Source organism: Stegodyphus dumicola, chromosome 5 (genome assembly GCF_044657685.1).
Source record: "Stegodyphus dumicola isolate Sdum_Otavi_A_Nest chromosome 5, ASM4465768v1".
In the NCBI taxonomy this organism is placed as follows: Eukaryota; Metazoa; Arthropoda; class Arachnida; order Araneae; family Eresidae; genus Stegodyphus; species Stegodyphus dumicola.
In genome coordinates, this window is record NC_140772.1 from 63,932,230 (window position 1) to 63,954,064 (window position 21,835).

General features: G+C 30.1%; 1 protein-coding gene across 1 annotated transcript in view; it reads right to left on the reverse strand.

The window, feature by feature from the left end:
* Positions 1–21,835, reverse strand: part of LOC118189146 (1-phosphatidylinositol 4,5-bisphosphate phosphodiesterase classes I and II-like) — a 166,868-nt gene that overhangs the window by 24,227 nt on the left and 120,806 nt on the right. Inside the window, exons 25-33 of the mRNA XM_035359694.2 lie at positions 12,028–12,096; positions 10,908–11,029; positions 9,032–9,159; positions 8,868–8,931; positions 5,816–5,914; positions 4,880–4,956; positions 3,964–4,059; positions 3,124–3,181; positions 2,501–2,587 (exon numbers count right to left, since the gene is read on the reverse strand). Coding sequence (XP_035215585.1) covers positions 2,501–2,587; positions 3,124–3,181; positions 3,964–4,059; positions 4,880–4,956; positions 5,816–5,914; positions 8,868–8,931; positions 9,032–9,159; positions 10,908–11,029; positions 12,028–12,096 — 800 coding nt within the window. The remainder of the gene's footprint in view (positions 1–2,500; positions 2,588–3,123; positions 3,182–3,963; positions 4,060–4,879; positions 4,957–5,815; positions 5,915–8,867; positions 8,932–9,031; positions 9,160–10,907; positions 11,030–12,027; positions 12,097–21,835) is intronic.

Below are 21,835 nucleotides of genomic sequence, written 5' to 3' on the forward strand. Positions count from 1 at the left end.
CCCTGTTAATTGTTTGCACTATTAAACATTTCTTTCAATCTCAGTTATTTAACTTGTTTCATTTTTTGTGCTAATGTTTTAATTTTACATACAAGACATGACTTTTGTTCAATTACAAAATCCAAGTTCTGTAGTTACTGTGGTGAAAATTTCCATTAAATTCTCAATGGAAATTTTTTCATCCTTAAAAACCTCTCTGGCTCTTTCTTCACTATTGTATTAGCTATTGTATTAGCAATAATTATTGTATTAACTTAACTATTGTATTAGCAATATTTTTCTAGATTTGGAATCATATTATAGATTTTGCTGTCCATTAGTTGATGGATTATTGGGGCATTGTTATCGCAAGGGAAAATTTCTATTATATATTCTTCATTTATTACTACTTCTCTACATTTCTTATCAAACTCCATTCATTAGAAAATTCCCATTTTTGTGATATCTTAAAAACCTTCAAATTTGCAGCTATCATCATAAAGCTTAGCAAGAATCCACTATGCTGCACTACTGATTACGTATCATGAGATTCGTGACTAAAGCCATGTTGTTCAGCTAAAATGTTTTCTTTTTGTGTGCTATGGCAATTAAGCTTAAATTATATTACTTTTGTTATTCATTTCCTACAAATGCTTTGTTACTTATTATACATATATCTACTTCTCACGTATGCTTAAGGCTCATCTGAGTCCTGAAAAAGTAAATTCCCACGTTACTTAAATTAGTAAGTTTCCACCATGCGTTTTGGCTAGTTTTTTTAATTGTAAGAACTTCTAGTTATAAGATTAGTTTATCTAAGCATCTATAAACTAGTTATAAGACTAGTTTATAGATGGCAATACACACACACAAAACATTTCAGGTGATGAACAACATTTCAGATGATGACCAAAAGATAAAGCATGGTAGGTGTAAAGATTGCATTAGCTCAGCCCTTTATTTATTTTTTAAAAGATGCAAAACAGTTTTGGCCACCTAAAATTTACGTAAAGCTGCAATGATGAAAGTCAAGCATTATAATATTATATATGATATAGCCTGTATAGTTAATAGCTATGCATGTACATAATATGAAAAAGATTACCACATTTGGAGAATGATAACAGACACTACAAATTCGCAATGCAATTTAAAAAATTATACATATCAGGTACTATAAGATACAACTATACTATAAGATAAACTATAAGATACATCTTAATTTTCAGTTGATTTTTCTAAGTGAAAAGTTGTATTTTACTGCTAAAAAATAGAACATATAATCAATTACACACATGTCCAGAATTAAAGTATGAAATACATTTTTTACTAACTTATAGAAACAAGTACTTGAAAAAACATATTTGTCTAGACTATACAGATGTACTTTAAAAACATTATTCAAAGAGACATTTTCACATTTGATAATTGGCAGATGATAAGTAGAAAATATGCTACATAAACCAGTAAAAGGCCTAATGGATATTCTTCATTCTCAACAAATATGAGGAGAAAATCTATTACACTGAATTATGTTCCTCACATCTTTTAAATAATTTAATGTGTTAGAAAGTAGTGGGACTTAATTCACTATTCTTCTAAGATTTTTAAACGTTAACAAATGGTGGCTTCGGTAGGCTTAGTACCACTTCAACAACTTTTAAATTGTTGATAATTTTACAACTATTGTATCCATATTAGCTAAAGGCATAAAAACCTTAACCAGAACATAAGAACAACATTAATTCAATGATTTTTAAAGCAAAAAATTAACAATTTACTAACATACAAGAATAAAAAAACTGAGCTTACTGAGCCAGGTAACAGAATGGGTATACACATTGAAATTCTTAATTTTTGGCCAAATCTGCATTATTAATAGTTATATTCATATTATATATAAATTTGGTGCAGCCAACTGCAACCAAGAAGGGAGGTACACAATTACATGTTATAGCAGTCCCATATATGAAATTTTAACATTCTGAGCTGCCCATTTTTTAGTTATGCGAGATACATATGTATATACAGACATCAAGAAAAAATCTTATCTAAATCCACTTTAAATCCCTTTTATAATTTACAATCTGTTTTTTGGGGGGGAGGAGTTCTTTACTCTGTCCATATGTACAGATGTCATGCAAAAACACCGTTCAAAAGTCGTGGGTTAAAGAGTGGTTAAAATAGGTATTTTTTGCTAAAAAATGATATCCTAATTTTTTAGCGATTACAATACTTCCTTTACTTGCCACAAGGAAATAAAAAAGAAGGAAGAAAAAAGTCATTCCAGAAAATGCAACTGATCAATCAGTGAATAACAGCTGCTTCTTTAAACAAAATGGAGGGTGAACTCGAATGTGCTTACTCTTCAGCTCCTAGTACATGTATATATATATATATATATAATAAAAAAAAACCCACACTTGAAATTTAATGTATTTATTATAATTTAAAAGAATTACATTTAAAATTAGGAAAGAGAAAAAATGGGGGTGAAGGGACTGATTTTTTAATTTCTTACCAAGCTTCGTTCTTCTTCAAATTGTTTTCTTATTTCCATATGCTGACTTTCCAGCTCACTTTTCCTTTTATCCAGTAAACTGCTAAACTGTTTGGTATGAAATATTAATAACACATGACATTTAAAAAAATTTTTAATTTGTATTAATTTGCTATAAACTTTCCCAAAATCTAAGTTTGAAATTTGAAGAAGATCTATTCTTTAATTAGATCATTTTAATATCCTCATAAAAAACTTTAATACAACTAAACGTCTTAAACACAATTAAAGAAGTTAAAAATTATATTATGCACAGCTAAACTGAGTTGAACTTAGAAATGATTGAAAATAATTAACATTATATTTAAAATGAACATAAAGCTCCAGTCATCATTTAATATTAGATTGCATCCAAAGAATAAGAAACAGAAAATGCCCTTTTTTTACTATCCTGCTTCTGTAATAATTGTTTTCAAATTCTTGCTAAATTTCAACCAATTACAATCAGCTTTACAAAATTAAACAATGAATGTTTCTGCTAAATTGGAGCAATTATTTATTAATTAATGAAATTACTTAACTTTTAATGCTGACTGTTCTCCGTCCATTAAAAATCAAGACAGAATAAAAGTTACCACACTTACCCGCTGTCTTTCAGCTACAGCCTGGTCTATTAGCCTCTGATGTGATTCCCTTTTTATTCTATAATAGAATATTCTGAAGTTATATCAAGAGAAATATTTTTATCACCAAAAAAATGTACTTTTATATCTGTGAACATAAAACTCATATATATATTTTTTTTTTACTCAAACTTTGGTATTTATCAATATTTTCTGTACTTCTTGTTGTTTAATTTATAAAACATGTTAAAAACAACCTAAACCTATATAAATGTATACGCATTTTCGAATTTTGGAAAGGAGAGGGGAATGATCCTATGAGAACAACAGGTCTAAAATTTATGTGATGTCGTTCTAGAAAAAGCACAAAGTTGAATTAATACGTTGACTTTTATTGCTTTACTGTATCTTCATACTATGTGGATCACTTACAGAAGGAAATTTTAGTCAAAATAATGATGTCTCTCATTGAGGAGCAAAGCAGTTGCTTTACAAACATACCATTTTTTTAGTAATAATACAAACCTCAGCTCCAAGATTTAAAATAGTATGGCACCAATCAATATTTAAATATTTACTAATAGTTTATTCACTTATATTATTGAATTTTTTTTAATTTAGGTTCCAAAACAATGCTTGGACTACTGGCATAACATTTAAATACCGAAAATGATGAATCCAAATTGAACTGAATTTTTATAAATTTATATCCTGATTACAAGTATGTACTATTTTAGGCACTATCTGAACTACTTTTCTGCTGCTAAATCACAGATATAATTACCCAGTAAAAGTACAACATGCTACCATAAAAATACATCATAAGACAAGATGACAATGCATATAAAACAGACTAACTACCTTGCTAATTCATTCTTATCTTTATGCTTCTTACTTAGATCTTTCATTTCTTCTTTATTCTGTACTTCTAACCTTTTCATCAATTCAGCAACCTCTCTGTTAAGGAAAAGAATTTTTTTTCAAATCATACCAAAATGTAATTATTATAAAAATAGCTATGCTTTTCTAATACTAAAAATATGTATTATAAAAATATGTAATCACTTGTATGAAAAAATTCAAACACCATTCAGAATTTATTCAGGAAAATTTTTATAAAACAAAATATCTAAATATAATAAGTATTTCAATGAAGATGAAAACTGCTTAGTTATTTTGGACAACTGATTTCTTAAAATGCATACCCCATTCATTTTGCTAAAATGAAAAATAAATATGAATAATTTTACCTTCTTTTTTATAATTAATTTAATAAAAGAAGAGTGGATTCTTAGACTATTTTAAAAATGTATTTAAAAATGTATCTAATTGTTTTTATGTGTGCAGACAGGTATTTTTTTAAAATTTACTATAAAAAGAAAACGGAAGATGTGGATACAGTATACAAATTTCATGAAGATTACCAAATTTGCATTGGGATACGCATATCACAACAATCAGTACATACATTTCCATCAAACTGTTCAAGAGTTCTTTAACAACACCTATGACAGCAATTCACATATCCTGAGCTAGAGAAATACTAAAACAGTTCAATCTAACAACCGCACTCACTTAATTTTAAATGTAGTTACAATTTATCGCATCACTAATGATTATTAAAAAATGTGAATTAAAAATGCTTGTTAATTAGAAAAACCATTTGACTCACTTGATTCATAATTTTAATGTATTTGGGTTTACTAATAAACTTTAATATATTAATTACTAAAAATCTTTAATACAATTAATATTTGAAGAAATATTAATTGCTTACCTATCATGTAAACTTTTTAAATGATCCATCTGAGCTGCTTGAGATGATGCCATTGATTTCTCTATTGCACTATACAACTGAAAGTATAAATATTCAAAAAATTAATATGAATAAAGCATGTCCATTAAAGGCAGATATTGATTAAGATTACAGCATGATATTATAAAAAGTGTTAAATAGCAATTATATTGCTGCCTTCTTGGAATTCATAAATTCTTCTTCAATAATTCTCTGAATAAATGATTCCAATCTGATAATATGTAATAGGATGATAGTTCTAATATCATGAAAAAGATCACGGGCAAATTTTCTTAAATGAGGACACATTTTTTAACTATTAACTATTTTTAACATTGGGGAAGCCAATCCAAAATAGCTCCAAAATATTCCTTATAAATAATTCATTTTATGCCGTGAACAGTAAATCTGAATAAATACAATGAACTTGGAGACTCAACTATAACTGTAAATGTTTTACCGTTCAATGACTTTAATCATGAAATACAGAAAATTTAAGATCTTGCATTTATGTAGATAAAATGGATTATGTGGATATCTCTAAAGTACATGATTATTGGAAAAAGCAGTCACTTTGATAGCATTTCACTAAATTTTATTACCAAGGTAACAGAAACTGCAAATACAATACCTTCATTTACATTTTAAATTTTGTATTTAGTTTTATTTTCAGTTACATTTAAGTTTGCAAATCCAAATTTTTTAATGCTTTACAATACACTGCAATAGTTACACATACACACAAAACAAATATTTATATAACATAAAACACATTCTGCATCCCTGCTTTATGACACAGACAGAAAATATATAAAAATCTCACAAATGTCAAATTTCCTGATATATTTATATAAGTAAGAAATACATCTAATACAGATTTTATAAAAATGATTTAAAACTAAACAAAAAAATACTCACAGGTTCCTGATATCGTTCATACAGCTCAAGTTCTGCTTTATACAGTTCTTTCGTAATGCAAATTAAAGCCTGCGAATGATTCCGTTGCAGCTCTTCAAGCTATAAAAAATAACATTTATATATATATATATATATATTACTTTCAAGAACAGATCCTCCCTTTAATGATTTCATTAATAGAAAATAAAATTCCAAAATATTATATTAACCTTTCTTTCAGAAAAGCAGGGACCGATTACCAAATTTAATCTCTTTATTTCATAACAACATAATCGAGTTATTTCAAACCTAAAGTTGGAGAATAAAGCAGGATAGTAACTAAAATTAAGAGATTTGTATACATATATTAATTTTTTTTTAAATATACAGTTTCTGTGTAATAATTCTGGCTCTATACTATTAATGAGGCTTTTCTTATTTCAAAGACGCACTGAAGTTGAATTGCGTGAAGACATACGGTAAAGTTGAATTGCCTTTCACCTCTACCATTTTTGATTTCCTTAACTTTTTATCTGAATAATTTATTGTGCTTCTCTCTTGTACCCATTTTGTTTGGCATTCCCAAACTTCATGCTTTTGGAAATCCTAATTTTCACCACAATTTCAAAATGCTCTCCTTAAAAATAAATTAGTCTTTTATTTTTATGCCAATTTTCTCAATAATGCAATAATAATAAAAAGTCTTGGCTTAGTTTATTTGTTTAAAAGTACAATGCCAAGGACACCAATCTCAACTTTTAAACTTTTTTCCGATGATTTCTGCCATAAATGGTAAACTTGTTCCTTCCAACTCCCACATTCACAGGAAGAATGCTTTAAATTTATAGGCCATTTCCTTTCTTTCGCATCACATATTGTGCTTATCAATACCTTTGCTCCACTTAAGAAATTTAAGTAAGTTTTTATGTTTATCTAATGTATACATATTTTTCTTTAAAACCTTCAGATGTTTTTAGGATTTTTCCCACATCATTTATTTTGATAATAGTACTGAATAAAGAAGATAAAAGATTGGTGTTTTTTTACAAACAATATTTGAGCAATTTTTTGTTTTATTAAATTTATATAATGTAGTTCAAGTCAAAATCGCAAGCTTTGTTACTATAGAAAATTAGAATATTCAAACATAGTCTTTTAGCATACTTTAGCTGCTGCATTTTAATTTTTATTGCATATAAAAGACATGATTTTTTAACTAGAATTTTTAACAGTATTGTACAAATGAATTTCTGTTGGGGTATATTCTTGACTCTTTGAGAATAAGGAGTAATTAATTTTGTAAAAAGTTTTTGTGATTACTTAATTTTTGTTTTTGTACTCAAACAGTCAAGAAGAATAAAACGTTTATTCAGAACTTCTTAATTATACATGTTTGATGTTTTAATTAATTACCCCTGATGAGTTTGTTTAAAGCATCAAATTATGAATAATTAATTTGCAAATTTTCATTAGATGATCTACAAATATATTTCTCTGTTTTTATGAGTTGCCACTACTTCAATTTTATTTCAATTATATTTTTAATTATGCCCTTTATGTTTTTCATGTATGAAATTACATACTAATACAATGTCATTATAAAGTTTTATTTGACATTTATAATTTCTTTGCAAAAAATTATTAACACAACAATAAATTATAAATATTTTTTATTTCTTTGTTATAAAAATCACATATAATTATGACAAAAATAAAAATAACTAAATTAGTGATTAAAGTAATATTTTAATATTAAATCTGTTCATAATAAGTTTGATGAACTATTTTATGAATGCTTGAATGAATACTGTTTAATAGAAGTCATAAATTATCACAGTCAACATTTGGGGGCAGTTATTTTTTGGAGCTTAGTACTTACAGCTTCCGTCATTTCAAAAATAATTTAAAACAGTTTCACTTCTGCTAAGTCCTGGATTTTTCTACAAAATTACAATCTTCCAAAATTATATACAAATATGTAAAATATAAAAAATACGATGGCTTTGCTCTATGCGAACACACAACCTTTAATTAATTTTCTGCAATTTAGGATCTTACCCATAGACCAGTACCTTCTAGAATTTGCTAGCCTATTACATAACCGCTACTATAAATACTGAGTACACGCCATTTTTCAGTCAGACTGCTTCCTAATATTGCTGCTGCAAGACTCCGCGCTGCTCTGTCCATCTTTCTTTCGTTAGAATTAGTTATGACGCATAACGTTTAAATTCAATCATACTTAGTTAAAATCACTATAGATATGTAATTAGAGAGTTTCATCCAAAAGAAAAATTATCTGCTAACTGGATTAAATAAAAATGTGCAGTTAAAAGCTAAATCATTTTTGTGTCTTCATTGGATATTTCCTTGCCACTCTGCAAAAGCCATGCTTGAACTTTGATGCCAAGCTTCACCACGACTGCTAAAATATCACATATATATAAAATCATCATAATCTCATGTTATATTATCACTAGAAAATGACTGCTAACATTTGATGGCTGCCTTGAAGCCTAACGATTCTCTGTTGTCAGCTTAATGATTAATGCTCTCTAAACTTGAGTGTTCCCAAGGAGGCAGCATTTTCCACTTAGAGAAACACTGATATTCACGTTAAACAGTAAAACAGGAGCAAAGAATTGGAGGGGAATAGTAATCTTACACTTTCATTAATTTTATACACATTCCTATTACAAAATGATTGCTAATATTGATGAATAATACTGATGGCTGCGTTGAAGCCTAAAGACCCTCTGCAGTCATCTTAATGATTAATGCCCTCTACACCAGAATGTTCACAAGGAGGCAGCACTGCCTGCTTTAGAGAATCAAGGATATTCACTCTAAACAATAAAACAAGAGTGAAAAATCAGGAAAAAAGGTAATTTTACATTTTTTGTCAAATTATGAAATAAAAATGTAAAAATATGTGCATTCCTGTTGCCTTTTATTAACATTTTATTATAGATTTACATAAATGTAATATGAACAACTGTATGCTGTATTATTTAATTTTAAGAACTTAAGATACCACAAGTGTAATTTCTGCTTAACTACATACTCAACTTACTTTGGCTTGATGTTCAGCACTCATAGCCATAAGTCCAGCTTCACTTCGTCGTTTCATCAACTGTCTGTAAGTAAGAAAAAAAAAAGTATTACCAAATGTATGCTAATTGTTCTGGAAATAACAGAAAATTGTTTTAAAAAGCCAAATCAAAAATAGCAACTCACGCATCCATTCCAGAACTCTTTTTAGAAAGTTTAGAATGTGTTTTTACAATATGAGTCTTTTGGTATTCTTGAGCTTTTGCTAGTTTATCTTCTTTCTGCATCAGCAATTCTTTTTCTTTTTCTTTCATCTATAAGTTTTTTACAAAGCAAGAATAAACTGAATTTGTCAACCTTAAGATAACAAATTACGAATCTCCATAATATAAACAACAACTGTTACTGCGTAAATGTAATAACTTAATGCACCTTCCATATTGTTACGATTATCTGAATAAAAATAAGTGCTTATTAAATTAAATAAGAATTCTGAAGTTTTCTTCATTTCCAAAAACAAGTACCAAATTTCAAGACAATTTTAAATGATCAAAAAAAAAAGTTACTTATAAGTAAAGAAAATTACATTTTCATGTGGCCCTAAAATTTTTTGCATGTAATTCTTTTATATGGTTCAATTTCAAACTGATTTAAATTTCAATACCAATGAAGGATGAAATTTAGCATTAAGAAATTTATGGATAAAATATGTTTTTACTACATTCAATCTTTTTTTATTTTTTAATAGAGTCTTGCAGAACTTAGTCTTTCCCTGATAATTTCTTGATTAATCAACTATTAAATTTACTGCAAATGATGAAACATGTAACTAAGATAAGTAAAATACATGCTGAAGAGCATGCAATTGACTTCAGATATACAGGAAAAATACAGTTAAAATTATTTCAAGTGCTTTTATGTTTTATTCCTAGATACTTTAAATATGCAAACTAAAACTAATATTTTCTAACTATTTTTAAAACTTGTTCAGAGGGTAATATCATATTTACAATTTACTTTTGCTAGCATGGCTTCCCATTTAAGAACTGAATACTTATTTCTATTACAGAGCATAATACTCTTTATTACTATTAAAAACCATGTGTCATTGCTTAAGTATTAAAATAAAAGTCTATTTGATATCATCAGATAACTATCTTTGTCAAACAGGTTTAATAGAATTCCTTCTTAACTATCTGAATATATACCTTAAGTACTCAAACAGAAAATTTCTAATCAAGAATTGAATCAGGAATAAAACTGAAATTTTTCATTAATACTGAAATATCTGACCCCAAAGAATATGCTAATATCTATAATACTTACTTTATTAGAAATCATCACAACTATTTTTAGCCATATTTGATTATTCCACCACAGCACTTTACTGACGCCTTCCACTTTTATAATATAATTTGTTTACATAATTCATAATTTTTGTTTCTTACATTAGATTACTTACTATTCTAAGTTTATTGCAAGACGATAAATGGTAAATCCTTTTCATAATTAATTACTATGAATTTTCATAGTAAATTTCAGGAAATTAGAAAAGGACAACAAAATAAAAGTTCATACAATAGCTATCTTTTTTCACTGCAGTTGATTTTGTTATTAGTGTAATGAAAACAAATCTCAAAATACATTAAAGCTACAATTTATGCAGATTTCAATTAATCTATGATAATGTAATGTAAATTGTTGAAATGTCAAATTATATCCAAAATAAAATAGTTCAAGCATGATGTTATCTCCACTTATCCTCAAAAACAAACTGCTTTATGGATCTCCATATGTAATGCATGCTACATGCATGAACAAATAAAATAATATTTGTAACTTCAAAGTTACATATAAGTTTTCTTACAGTAAAATACTTCAAAATTAGAAATTAATTCACATAAGAAGTTTGGCATTTAATAATTTCATATAATACACTAATTTTCCTCACAAAAAGGGGAGAAAAAAAAGAGGTTGAGGCTAGAGATGATTAAGAAAATTTCTTTTTCTTTCTTAAATCTAAATTCAGCATATTTAAAATATGTATCTATACAAAACTCACTTTCTCGTGCTTTTTCCGCAGTGCTTGGAGATCTTTTTCTAATTTAGCTAGAACTTTTTGTACTGATTTGTGCTCTTTAATTTTTTCTAAAGGCTCAGCTGTAAGGTTGGCTTCTTCAGATTCTGAAAATCAAGAATTCATTTATAATTAAAATATTGTTTTATCAAATTCCTGACTTAAATTTTCATTTACCAACTGATATTCGTGTTTTAAGGAATGGGTAACTGCAACTAATTTATTTAAAAGTTTGTTCTTCACACTTATTATTAATTATGGATTATTCTTTATTCATCTTTAATTCATCTTTAATTCATTTTATTATGATTATGGATTATTCTTTATTCATGATCTTCAAAGGAATTTGGAATTTAAAAAAAATTTAGGATACAATTAACCAAAACTTTTTAAATTCTGAGCCATGAGTTTTAAATAATGAATAAATCTTTATGTGAAATCTCAAGAAAATAATAAATACTTTGACTGTTCAAGCGTTAATGGTTTGGCCCTTGAATTAGTAAAGTTTCCCAAAATGCCATTAATAAGTAGCATTTTCTCAATTACAATTTTAAATTGACCCTCTCACTTTGTAACTAGACTCCTTTTCTTCCAATTATACATCCAACCGGAAATCTGATCCAAGAGGAGCTGGCAGAACTTTTTGAATATTCTTCCAATAGGCAATCTACCTTACGTAACTGCATAGTTATTTTACGGACCAGTAAGGGGCGCCAATAAAATTGATGTTTTTTCCTGCCATTTTATTCAAATTTGCATAATCAGATTTATTATTATTTAATATTAATAATTGTTTACGTTTTGCAAAATATTTATTTCTTTTGCTGTGTATAAGAAGACTTTCAGTGTGTAAAAAAAAAGGTGAAATATATATATATATTTTTTTAAATTAGATTATTTAGTTTAAATATTTCAATGAATTACTCGATATTAATATAACTAAAAGAGAGCCCCTAAATGTTATGGATATAGATTTCAACTTACAGAAAGTTTGATCAAAACACATCCAGTTAAAGCAAGACCAGATAAGAGGGAGTGTAACAAGAAATAAACAGAAAGGTAAGGTTTTCCCTTTTTTCAACATATATACAAATATGAAAGGTACCTAATAAGGAAAGCACTTTTTCCTGCGCATTCTCATCTGATAAGCTTCGAACTGATTGAGCTAATCCTCCTGTAAAAAAAGAAAGAAAACACCATTAATGATGCATTATTAATTTTCCTAATAAGTATAATTTATACCATTGAATCCTAAAATGATTATCATAACATATCAAACAACATTTAATATCATGCTATTTATAGAGCCACAGCTCCAATATGCATCTTTTGTTTTAAGGAACGGTTTAATCATACACTGCAATTCAATATTAGCTTTTCTCACATATTTAAATGAGCCTTTTTAAATGTGATATATGTGATATTATGTTTTTTAAAATCCTCTTAATCCTCTAACTTTGTATAAGAGCAATCCATAAGTACAAAGTCTACATGATTGCATTTAGAACTATATAAAATAATCCAAATTACCCATAACAGCTATTCACTTCATGAAACATCTTCTGATCTAATGGAACAAATATTAAATATGTATCTTGAAATCTATCAATATATACAAATTTCCTCATAGGGATGTCTACAAGATATGTAACTAAAAGATACCAATGACACACATCCTTGAAAGTGTCTACAGCTGATATGAAAAATAAACAACACATACTGTTCATATTTGCCTATTACCACTGAATCTAAACTAAAATTAAAAGAAAGAAACAATGACCTCTCTACAATGCTGCTATAACAAGGTGATCAAAATGTAATCAAAAAATTTCTTGAAATCATAAGATGAAAATACATTACATAAAAAAATATTTATGCATAAATTAATGATATTGTTATTAATATTCATAAAAGCAATAGAACTGTGTCACAAAAATACCTGGCTCATTTAAAGCACATTATAAATAATACTAGCCACACATTTTATCTTTTATTTAAAAAATTAAGTACTTTTTAATTATCATATATTCTACCAAAAGGCCATGAAAAAGTACTGGTGAAGCAAACCCTGATGTAACCACAAAGTATTCATGTGGCAACCCAGGTATACATGTAGTTATGTGACTGGGTACCTAAGGATTTATACTTTAAAAATTTTACAGTTATTTTTCTGATTAGTATTTCTTTTTGCATTAAGTATATATATATATATATATATATATATATATATATTTTGTAACTGAATCTAAGGAAACTATGAAGTTTACCTTTTGTTACTTTCATTACATCGGAGTTTCAACTGTTCTTGGGCAGCTATGATTGTGGCTGCTGTTTAGTGTCAACGTTGTGTGTGATGGTGATTTTGTGTAATTCTCTGATTTTTTTAAAGTGAAAACAAATTGCTGTGAACATGAGGTGAACAATGCAAAGAAAATGAAAAATGTGCATCTTCTGTGAAAAAGGAAAATGCTAAAAAAATAGGATGGATAATTGGATGCACAGTTGAACTAAGACATCAAATACCCAAACAAAGTTTCGCTCCAAAGTCACCAATGCTCTCTAAAGTTGCCAATAAGTTTGCAACTTCTCACTGAAAATGCAAATAATCAAAAAGTACCAAAAATTGCATTCACCAGAAATTTTGGAATTGTATTATTATAAAAAAGATATTTTTTACAGTTAATACTATTATTATGTATTTGCTTTATCATAAATTTAGCAAAAGAAATAATGCATTAATGAATTTTATTAAAAATATAAAGAAAAAATTGTAAACAACATAAACATATAAACTTTTTAAACATATAAAATTTCAATCAAAATTTATAGTTATTACAAAACAGCCATCTTATGAAGACCCCCTCCAAAAAAGAGTAGTTTTATGAGAAGTATATTGCCCTTTTGACATATGCTACAAATGTAGGGAAAGATAAACATAGGAAAAAAAAAAAAAAAAAATCAGTGATTATCCAAATTTTGAGTCCTTTATAAAGCTCAAAATTAATAAAAACTTAAATCTAATTTACCTTTAAACTCACCTATATATATCATTCTACAAACAGTTTTGGAAGGGAATATATGCAAGGCCTGGACAAAAATATGGAACTACCTTGTAAAATGCATGTTTGAACTGAAATTTTTATTCTTGCACAAGCTGTTGGTAGTGCTGATATGTTTGCTCATTAACACCACCTGTACAAACATCCTCAATATGTTACAGGTGTCGTCATTATCCCGAGAGCGTTCTGTGAGTTTTGAGTGCATCATGTCAGAGCTAAATGAATTTGGACATGAGCAAAATGTTATTTATGGCTTGTATGGTGGGTGCTTCCATAACCAAGATAATAAAGTGTTTGGTTTTTCAAGAGGCACAGTAGCTACGATTTCTAACTCATACAGGAAAACCGGAAAAATGGCATCTGCTAAATCACAGTGTGGACAAAAATGAGTGTTGAGTGAGCATGACAGGCAATCATTGAAGAGGATTGTGATCAAAAATAAGAGGACTACAGCAACAAAAGTGACTGGTGAACTGAATGTCACATTTGCCAAACCAAGCAGGGTATTTTTGGGCAAGCTGTAATTCAAAAGTCACACTCATCAGTGATCAAAATGGCTGTAAGAGGAGGAAATGGTGACAAAGTGATAAAACCTGGAATGTAGAACAATGGAAGACTATCAATTTGGCCACATAAGTCTTGCTTCACACTATTCCTGACTTCTAGGTGAGTTTACATCTGGTGAATGCTATTCAGACATATGAGAGATTGTCTGCTGCCAAGAGTAAAACATGGCAGAGGTTTAGTCATAGCTTGGGCAGCCATATCTTGGTATTCCATGGAACACATCATTACTGTGCAAGATCACATTACTGCCAAGGACTTATGTGACTATTTTGGTTGATCACGTCCATCCCATCGTACAAATTTTGTTCCCCAATGGAGATGCCATATTACCAAGACGACAAAGGTCCTGTTCACTCAGCTCACATCGTCCGTGACTGGTTTTCTGAGCATGAGGGTGAACTTTCACATCAGGTATGGCCCCAGTCACCAGATATCAATATTATTGAGCCTTTGTGGAACATTTTGGACAGAAATCTGCGTAAGCGCTATACACCGCCATCATCATTAACTGAACTTGCCAACGTTTTACAGGAAGAATGGTACAAGATTCCCTTGCAAAGCATACAAGACTTCTCTTTATCCATTTTGAGAAGACTACAAGCTATTTTGAAGCTGTTCTCCTAAAGAAAAGCAAGTGGCTCTTTGTCTGTATTCATATTCCATTCTACATGAGAGATGAAGGGAGAAGAGGGAGATTCTTGAATGTGAAAGCATTTATTCACTCATTATTTAAAATTTCCCCAGTAATCCAATTTCCCATATTAGTTTAAGGTTAGGCAATACCTGCAAGTTATTTTTTCTTCTGTTTTTCATGGTTTTTATACTGCAAATCCTTTTAAAGTTAGTTATCAGTATGTACTGAATGATAAAAATCTGAAACAGACACTAACACTTGAAGGAAAAATGCTGATTCTTGAAGAAATGGTAAAGGCCTAAAGATGAAAGACATTGCCATAAAATATGGTATTTTGGAAAACAGTTCATTGACAATCCTAAAAAATTGGGACAAAATCATCAAGCTTTGATTCCATCGATCCAAGTGTCAAATGTAAAAATCATGAATGTATGAAAATGTTAGCAAAGCAACATTAAAATGGCTGCACACAGTGTGAGAAGAAAATTTATCAACATCAGGGCCATTGATACTTGAAAAATTAGAGTTTTCCAAATTTTTAGAACAAAGTGAATTTCAAACAAGAAATAGGTGGCTGGAGAAATTCAGAAAAAGACTTAAAAGTAATTGCAAAAATTACACATGGCAAAAGGAAAGATAGAAATGAAGATGGCAGTGTAATATGGAAAGATCAGAAACTAAATGATGCCATAAATGTACAAGCCAAAAGATATCTTCAACACTGACAAAACCACCTTATTTTATCAAAGTTTACCACAAAAAACATTAACATTCAAAAAAGAGAAATGTCTTGGAGGCAAGCACGACAAAGTTGGAGTTAATGCAGACTTTCTGCTATATGCAGAAATGGAAGGAAATTAAAAATTGGAAGTTCCAGAAAAAAGATAAGAATACAAGATGTTTTAAAGGTATCAAAGCACTAGAAGTAGATTATGATTTCCAAAAACTTATGGATGACCTCAGAAATTTCTGAAAAGATGCTAAAAAAAATTAAACAACTACATGGCTGTACAGAAGCCAAAAATTGCTTAAGTGACAGACAACTGCAGTACTCACCTTGATATCAAAGATAAGTATAAAAATTATTAGAGAAGCAACAAGAATCGGCATAATATTCTGAAATTTGCAGGACTAGTTTCAAACATTTAAATATAGAACCTTCTTCTTCAGCTGCAGAAATGCAACTGATGAAAAGAAAAGCCAGTGCTCAGGTGAAAAGAATAAGAGAAAGAAAGTCGAGCTACTGGGGCCATCTATTGATGAAAAAATGGAAACAACTATGAAATAATTTCCTGAAAAGCTGAGGGTAAAGATGAATTGGAATTGGGATCATGAAGTATAACTGAAAGATTTTTTATGAATGTCTTTATGAAATGTTTTATGAATGCCTCTAGAAAATTTAATTCAACAAAAGAAGATACTTTGAATAAATTTGACTGCAGAAAAATGAAAAATATGATTTTTCTGACCAACAGTGTTTGGGTAAAAAGGGGGTTTATATGTTTCTTTTTTTCTAACATGTGCCTCATGTTCTTTAGCACATGCCTCACTTTCCTAACATGTGCTGATTCTTGTTCCTTCTCCAATAATTGTTATTCAGAGCTCATTTTATAAAAAGTGTTAAAATGCATTATCACAGAAGAATTTTGAAGACAGCCTTAATGGGAGTTGAAAGCAATCAGCCTTTATGTGTAATAAGTTTATGTAACTGCATATCTGAACCTGCAAAAAAATGGAATTATGATGTTGCTGAAAAAACTATTTGCAATTGCTTCAAAAAAGGCTGGCTTCATCACCAAGCTTGATACTACTGATAATAGTTGAGACAAAGATGACGATGGGCGAGATAAAGAACCAAATAATACATGGCTGCAGTTGAGAAATTAAGGACATTAAAGAATAATGAGTAATTATAAGATTTACAGATAAAAATGTTGAAATCTCAAGAATTCTTACTATTGAAGCCTATATTGAACCTATATTGAAGAGCATAAAAAGCAGCAGCCAGAAAGTGAATGATGATGAAAAAAATATTAATGACAATGAACGTATTAAATTTTCACCAGAAGATATGTTAAACACACTTGGTAGTTTTATAGGTTAAAAAAAAAATGTATCAGGAGATGTTTACTGCAAATTACAAAGATGTGAGATTTGACATGAAATGATGTTCCCCTCAATCAAAAAAACTAAAATAACTCAATATCTTTCAGAATGAATTTATGAATTGTTTTGAAATTAATATTTTCATGCATAACTTGGAATGGATACATTAACATATATAATTTTGAATTTATATTTTATTTTACTACTGTTTTGCATTTTAAATCAAAAAAATCTTCATCTTAAAGCATGCTTTATCACAGCCACTATATTGTGAATTCCTTCATTTAGCAGAGTTTTTCATGGGATTCTGTGACTATTAAATACAGGTTTAAAATCATGTTTGAAATTTTGAAGTGATGTGGTCTAGAGTGATTTACAATAAGTAGTAACTTTTTTTAGTACAAAAAGAGAGGAAGAAAAACTAGAGAAGAAACTTGAGATTTTAATTGTTTCTGCACATTAAAGATAGCATTTTATTTACCTATTTTTTAACTTAAATTTTACTTAATCAATTCTTCAAAGGTTCTTGGTGAAAAAAGAGCTTTGTTTAGGAAAAAAATGCATTTAAGCATTCAAAAATGAAGAGCAATATTACTAAATGTGTCAATTCATCATTATTTAGATGTTGATGATAAAACAGAATTTAACTATAACAGCCAATTTATGAAGAATGAGGTATAGTCACAGTGGTTTGAGCACTTTTCATTGCTCACATCACATTTTCAATTTAGACATATTTAACTCTGCACTTGAATAGTTACATTGGTACTTTTAGTCTTCTGGGAATATTTAATGAAGCATGAATATATAGCAATATTTGAAGAATCTATTAAAGCAACAGCAGAAGCAGACAGCAAGCTTTCAAGCCAGAGATGAAATGCATAAATTTCAAATGAAGCCTCAGTTAAGGGTATTCACTTATAATTTCATTTGTTTTGATTGGCTATTTAAGTTTCAGTTCACAAAATTTAAAGTCATAGTTGGCTGTATCATTAGCATGTATCACTAATGACATGTGGTGTTATTAGCATTATGTAAAAATAATGTGAAAAGGCTTAATTTTGAAATGACACAGTTTACAGCAATTTATTATAAGCACCTTCAGGACAGAAATAGGAAACAACCAAATTATAAAGTAGACTTAAGGGGCTTATTACAAATAATATCTAAGCTATAATTTTTAATATATATAACATTCTGTTGAAAAAAAAAATATGCACCCAGAAAAATTTGAGCCACAACTATGAAACGTGACATACAAATGTGGTTTAGCGAGTTGTGTAAATGATTAAGCTTGCAGCACCAATCAGCATAGTGGAGCAATACAACATGCATATGCAGTGTGCATCTGGTAGAAAAGGGCAAGTGCAGCAAATGACAAGCATTTACAAACATGCTGAGGACTTGGATATGCAACATTGTAACAAAAGATGCCCTTATGACATATTCAAAGGCATTACAAATAGTTGTCAGACTTTGAGAGAGGTTGCATCATAGGTCTAAAACAGGTCATTTGGTCAAACAAGCAGATCAGCTGGGATGCTGGTCTAAGCAATATGTTTACTGTCATTGCAGGAATCAGTGGTTCAGTGAAGGCACAGTCAGCCACTGTAGTGGTTCGGGATGTACCCAGGCCACCAGTGCATGAGATGATCATGCAATTAGAAGAGATGCTGCATGAGATTTGATCTTTCTTGTGTGATAGATACAAAAATGGGAAAATGATCACTATGATAAGGATAATTGCCAACATGAAAGGTGGAAAATGGTATAAGAGATGAAGAACAGATGGCAAGATCAAGAGCATGAAAGGTCCTTGAAGGCTCATGGAAGTAGGTCTTCTGCCCATTATTGAGGAGACAGAGGCAATGATCTTTGATCATTTGTTCAATCTGCCTGCCTCGAGGGTTTCTGTCCTTATTTTCCCAGAATGGACTATGTCCATTTAAGTCTCCTATTAAGATAAAGGGTTTAGGTAGCTGCTCTATTAGGTCATCTAATTCATATTGATTGATATGTTGATATGACTGAGGTAAGGAGGCCATCACCTCCTAAATTATCTTTCCTTGTGAGGCAGTACCTCCAAAGCTTTGATAGTTGAACAAGTTTTAGCAAAGTCTCTTGAATTGCTAAGCACACAAGGGGTGTAAATCTATCAAATCTTTTACATTATCGAGATTTTGGTGGAAGCTGCAACAGTTCCATGAAATGAGGATGGCCATTACACTTGCTGTTTGTTCTTTCGTAGCTGTTGTTTTGATTTTCGTGGAAGCAGGTGTTTGGGGACATCCAGTCCCTCTTCCACATCCATCTCAATCTATACTGTCTGAACTGAGGCTCACAAAGGAGCTCACACTGGGATATATGACAGTTTTTAATTTTTTTTTTTTTTTTTTTTTAGTTTGATTATCTTTTATTTTCTTGTTATGTTGATTTTTATCATTGCTGCTACCAATTTCTTAATTTTTTTTTTTTTTCATATTTTTGGATTGGCTGTTTGGTTATTAAACCTATTGTTGTCTGTGTGGCTACTGATTTACAGGATTTTAATGCACAAGCATATGATAATTTTTGGGGCTGTGCATCTGTGACTAATTTCCCTGCTTCTGCATGAGATATATTTCTTGTTAATTTTACTGCCTGCGCCTCCTTTTCTGATTTCCACTTTGGACATTGTCGTGAATATGCTGTGTGGCTTCCTTACCAATTCGCGCATAACGGTTCAGCACTGAAATTTTCGCTGTCGTGGTCTTCCATGGAGCAACTTGCACATTTGATTTTGTCACGACAGGACTTTTCCGAATAACCAAAGCGCTGACACTGATAACATCGCAAAGGGTTCGACATGTAAGGTCTTATGGGGTAGTGTAAGTACACGTCCTTAATACTTTTTGGCAGATCAGATAACTTGAAGGACAGGATTATATGCTTTGTATCAATCAACTGACCTTCCTTGTGCATTTTAATCCGTTTGACAGCACAGACATTCTGGTCAGACAACTCAGAGGCAATTTCCTCTTCTGAAACGCAAAGGAGGTCAGTCTCTGAGATAACACCAAGAGAAAAATTAAATGTTCTATGTTCTGACACGTTTACATCAATTTGCCCAAGTTTGTTTAAACCGAACCGAGGAGTATTGCAGATTAAGTAGAAGAAATAGTTTGAACTAGAAGATCTCCAGAGTGCAGCCATTTGATATTCTTTGGTTCTCCAATGCAAGATTCAATATATTTTTGAATCAAAAATGGAGACAGTTTTTGCAGATCGCCTGTACAGTTTTTAATGACAAGAAAACGTAGTAGACTTGTTGAATTGATATCAGAATTGGCATTTTTATTTGTTCTGATTTTTTCAGATGCATGACACAAGAACAACAAAATTTTGAAATGATAAAATATATTTATATACTCCTGTATAGTAGCAAATCCTAAATTTATTGGTACTGTTCTGTTATCTGGACCGAATTCAGAAATGAATAAATGTATGCAACTGTGTTCAATTGTTGAATGGAAATTTGATTCAGCCATATTTGAATGAAATAAAGATTCGGGTCCAACCACCCCATCCACTATAGAAGACAAGAGAACACAGAAACCTGTGTTAGGGCTAGCTAGACCTATACGCAAACTGAAGCTCCACAGTCAGCTTTCCCAAAAGCAGGTACTCCCGAGAGCTTATCCCCGAGCCACTGACACTAGGACTAGTGACTAGCCAATTGACACCCATGAGGATGACTAAAGTGCTTCCCGTTTCTCAAAGCAGTGTGTTGGGGACAGTACCTTGCCCCTCAACTACCAGGACCCTCCTTTCCAGCAACATGGGTCTCCACATACGGCAAACATGTGGGCAGTTTTCTCGCCACTCAAAAACTAGAGACAAGGGCTGTTTCAGTTTTTCAAGACGAGTCCGAACCTCTGAAGAGGAAAACCACAAGGGAGAATGGAAAGAAAATTGTATCAGCTCAGAGGAAAGGAGACGGAAAAGAGGATAGATCACTGGGGTTCCAGGATCATGACTACCGTCTCACCAAGATGATGATCATCTGAAGGGCTAGGGTACCTCGGGATTGCCACACCCGTACTTATAAAAGTGAGCCCCTGAGGGGTGGCAACTTGATACACTCCACACCCAACCGACTATTGGCTTATATAGCTGCTGATATATGAGCCACTATACAGAAATGGCTCTACCATATACTGATTTTCACATTCTTTGTACTGCTACTTGTAAATAAAACATTTATTTTGCCCCAATTTTTTATCATTTGTTTATCTACTCGAACACTATACTATTGCAGAATTTCATAGTTGTAGCTCAATTCTACTAATTCTGTCTAAAAAGAGTTTTAATGTATTTAAAGTAATTCATAAAACCCTTACAGACTCTTTTTAACTTTGATTTAAATCTCAATTTGCTAATCATTAATTTCAAAATTAATTCAGTCACTCAAACAAATTAATAAATCTGAGTGACAGGTGTGAGCAGTTTCACAAAAAATAAAATAAAATAATAATACTATAGAAGATACTAACAACAATCCAAGAAGC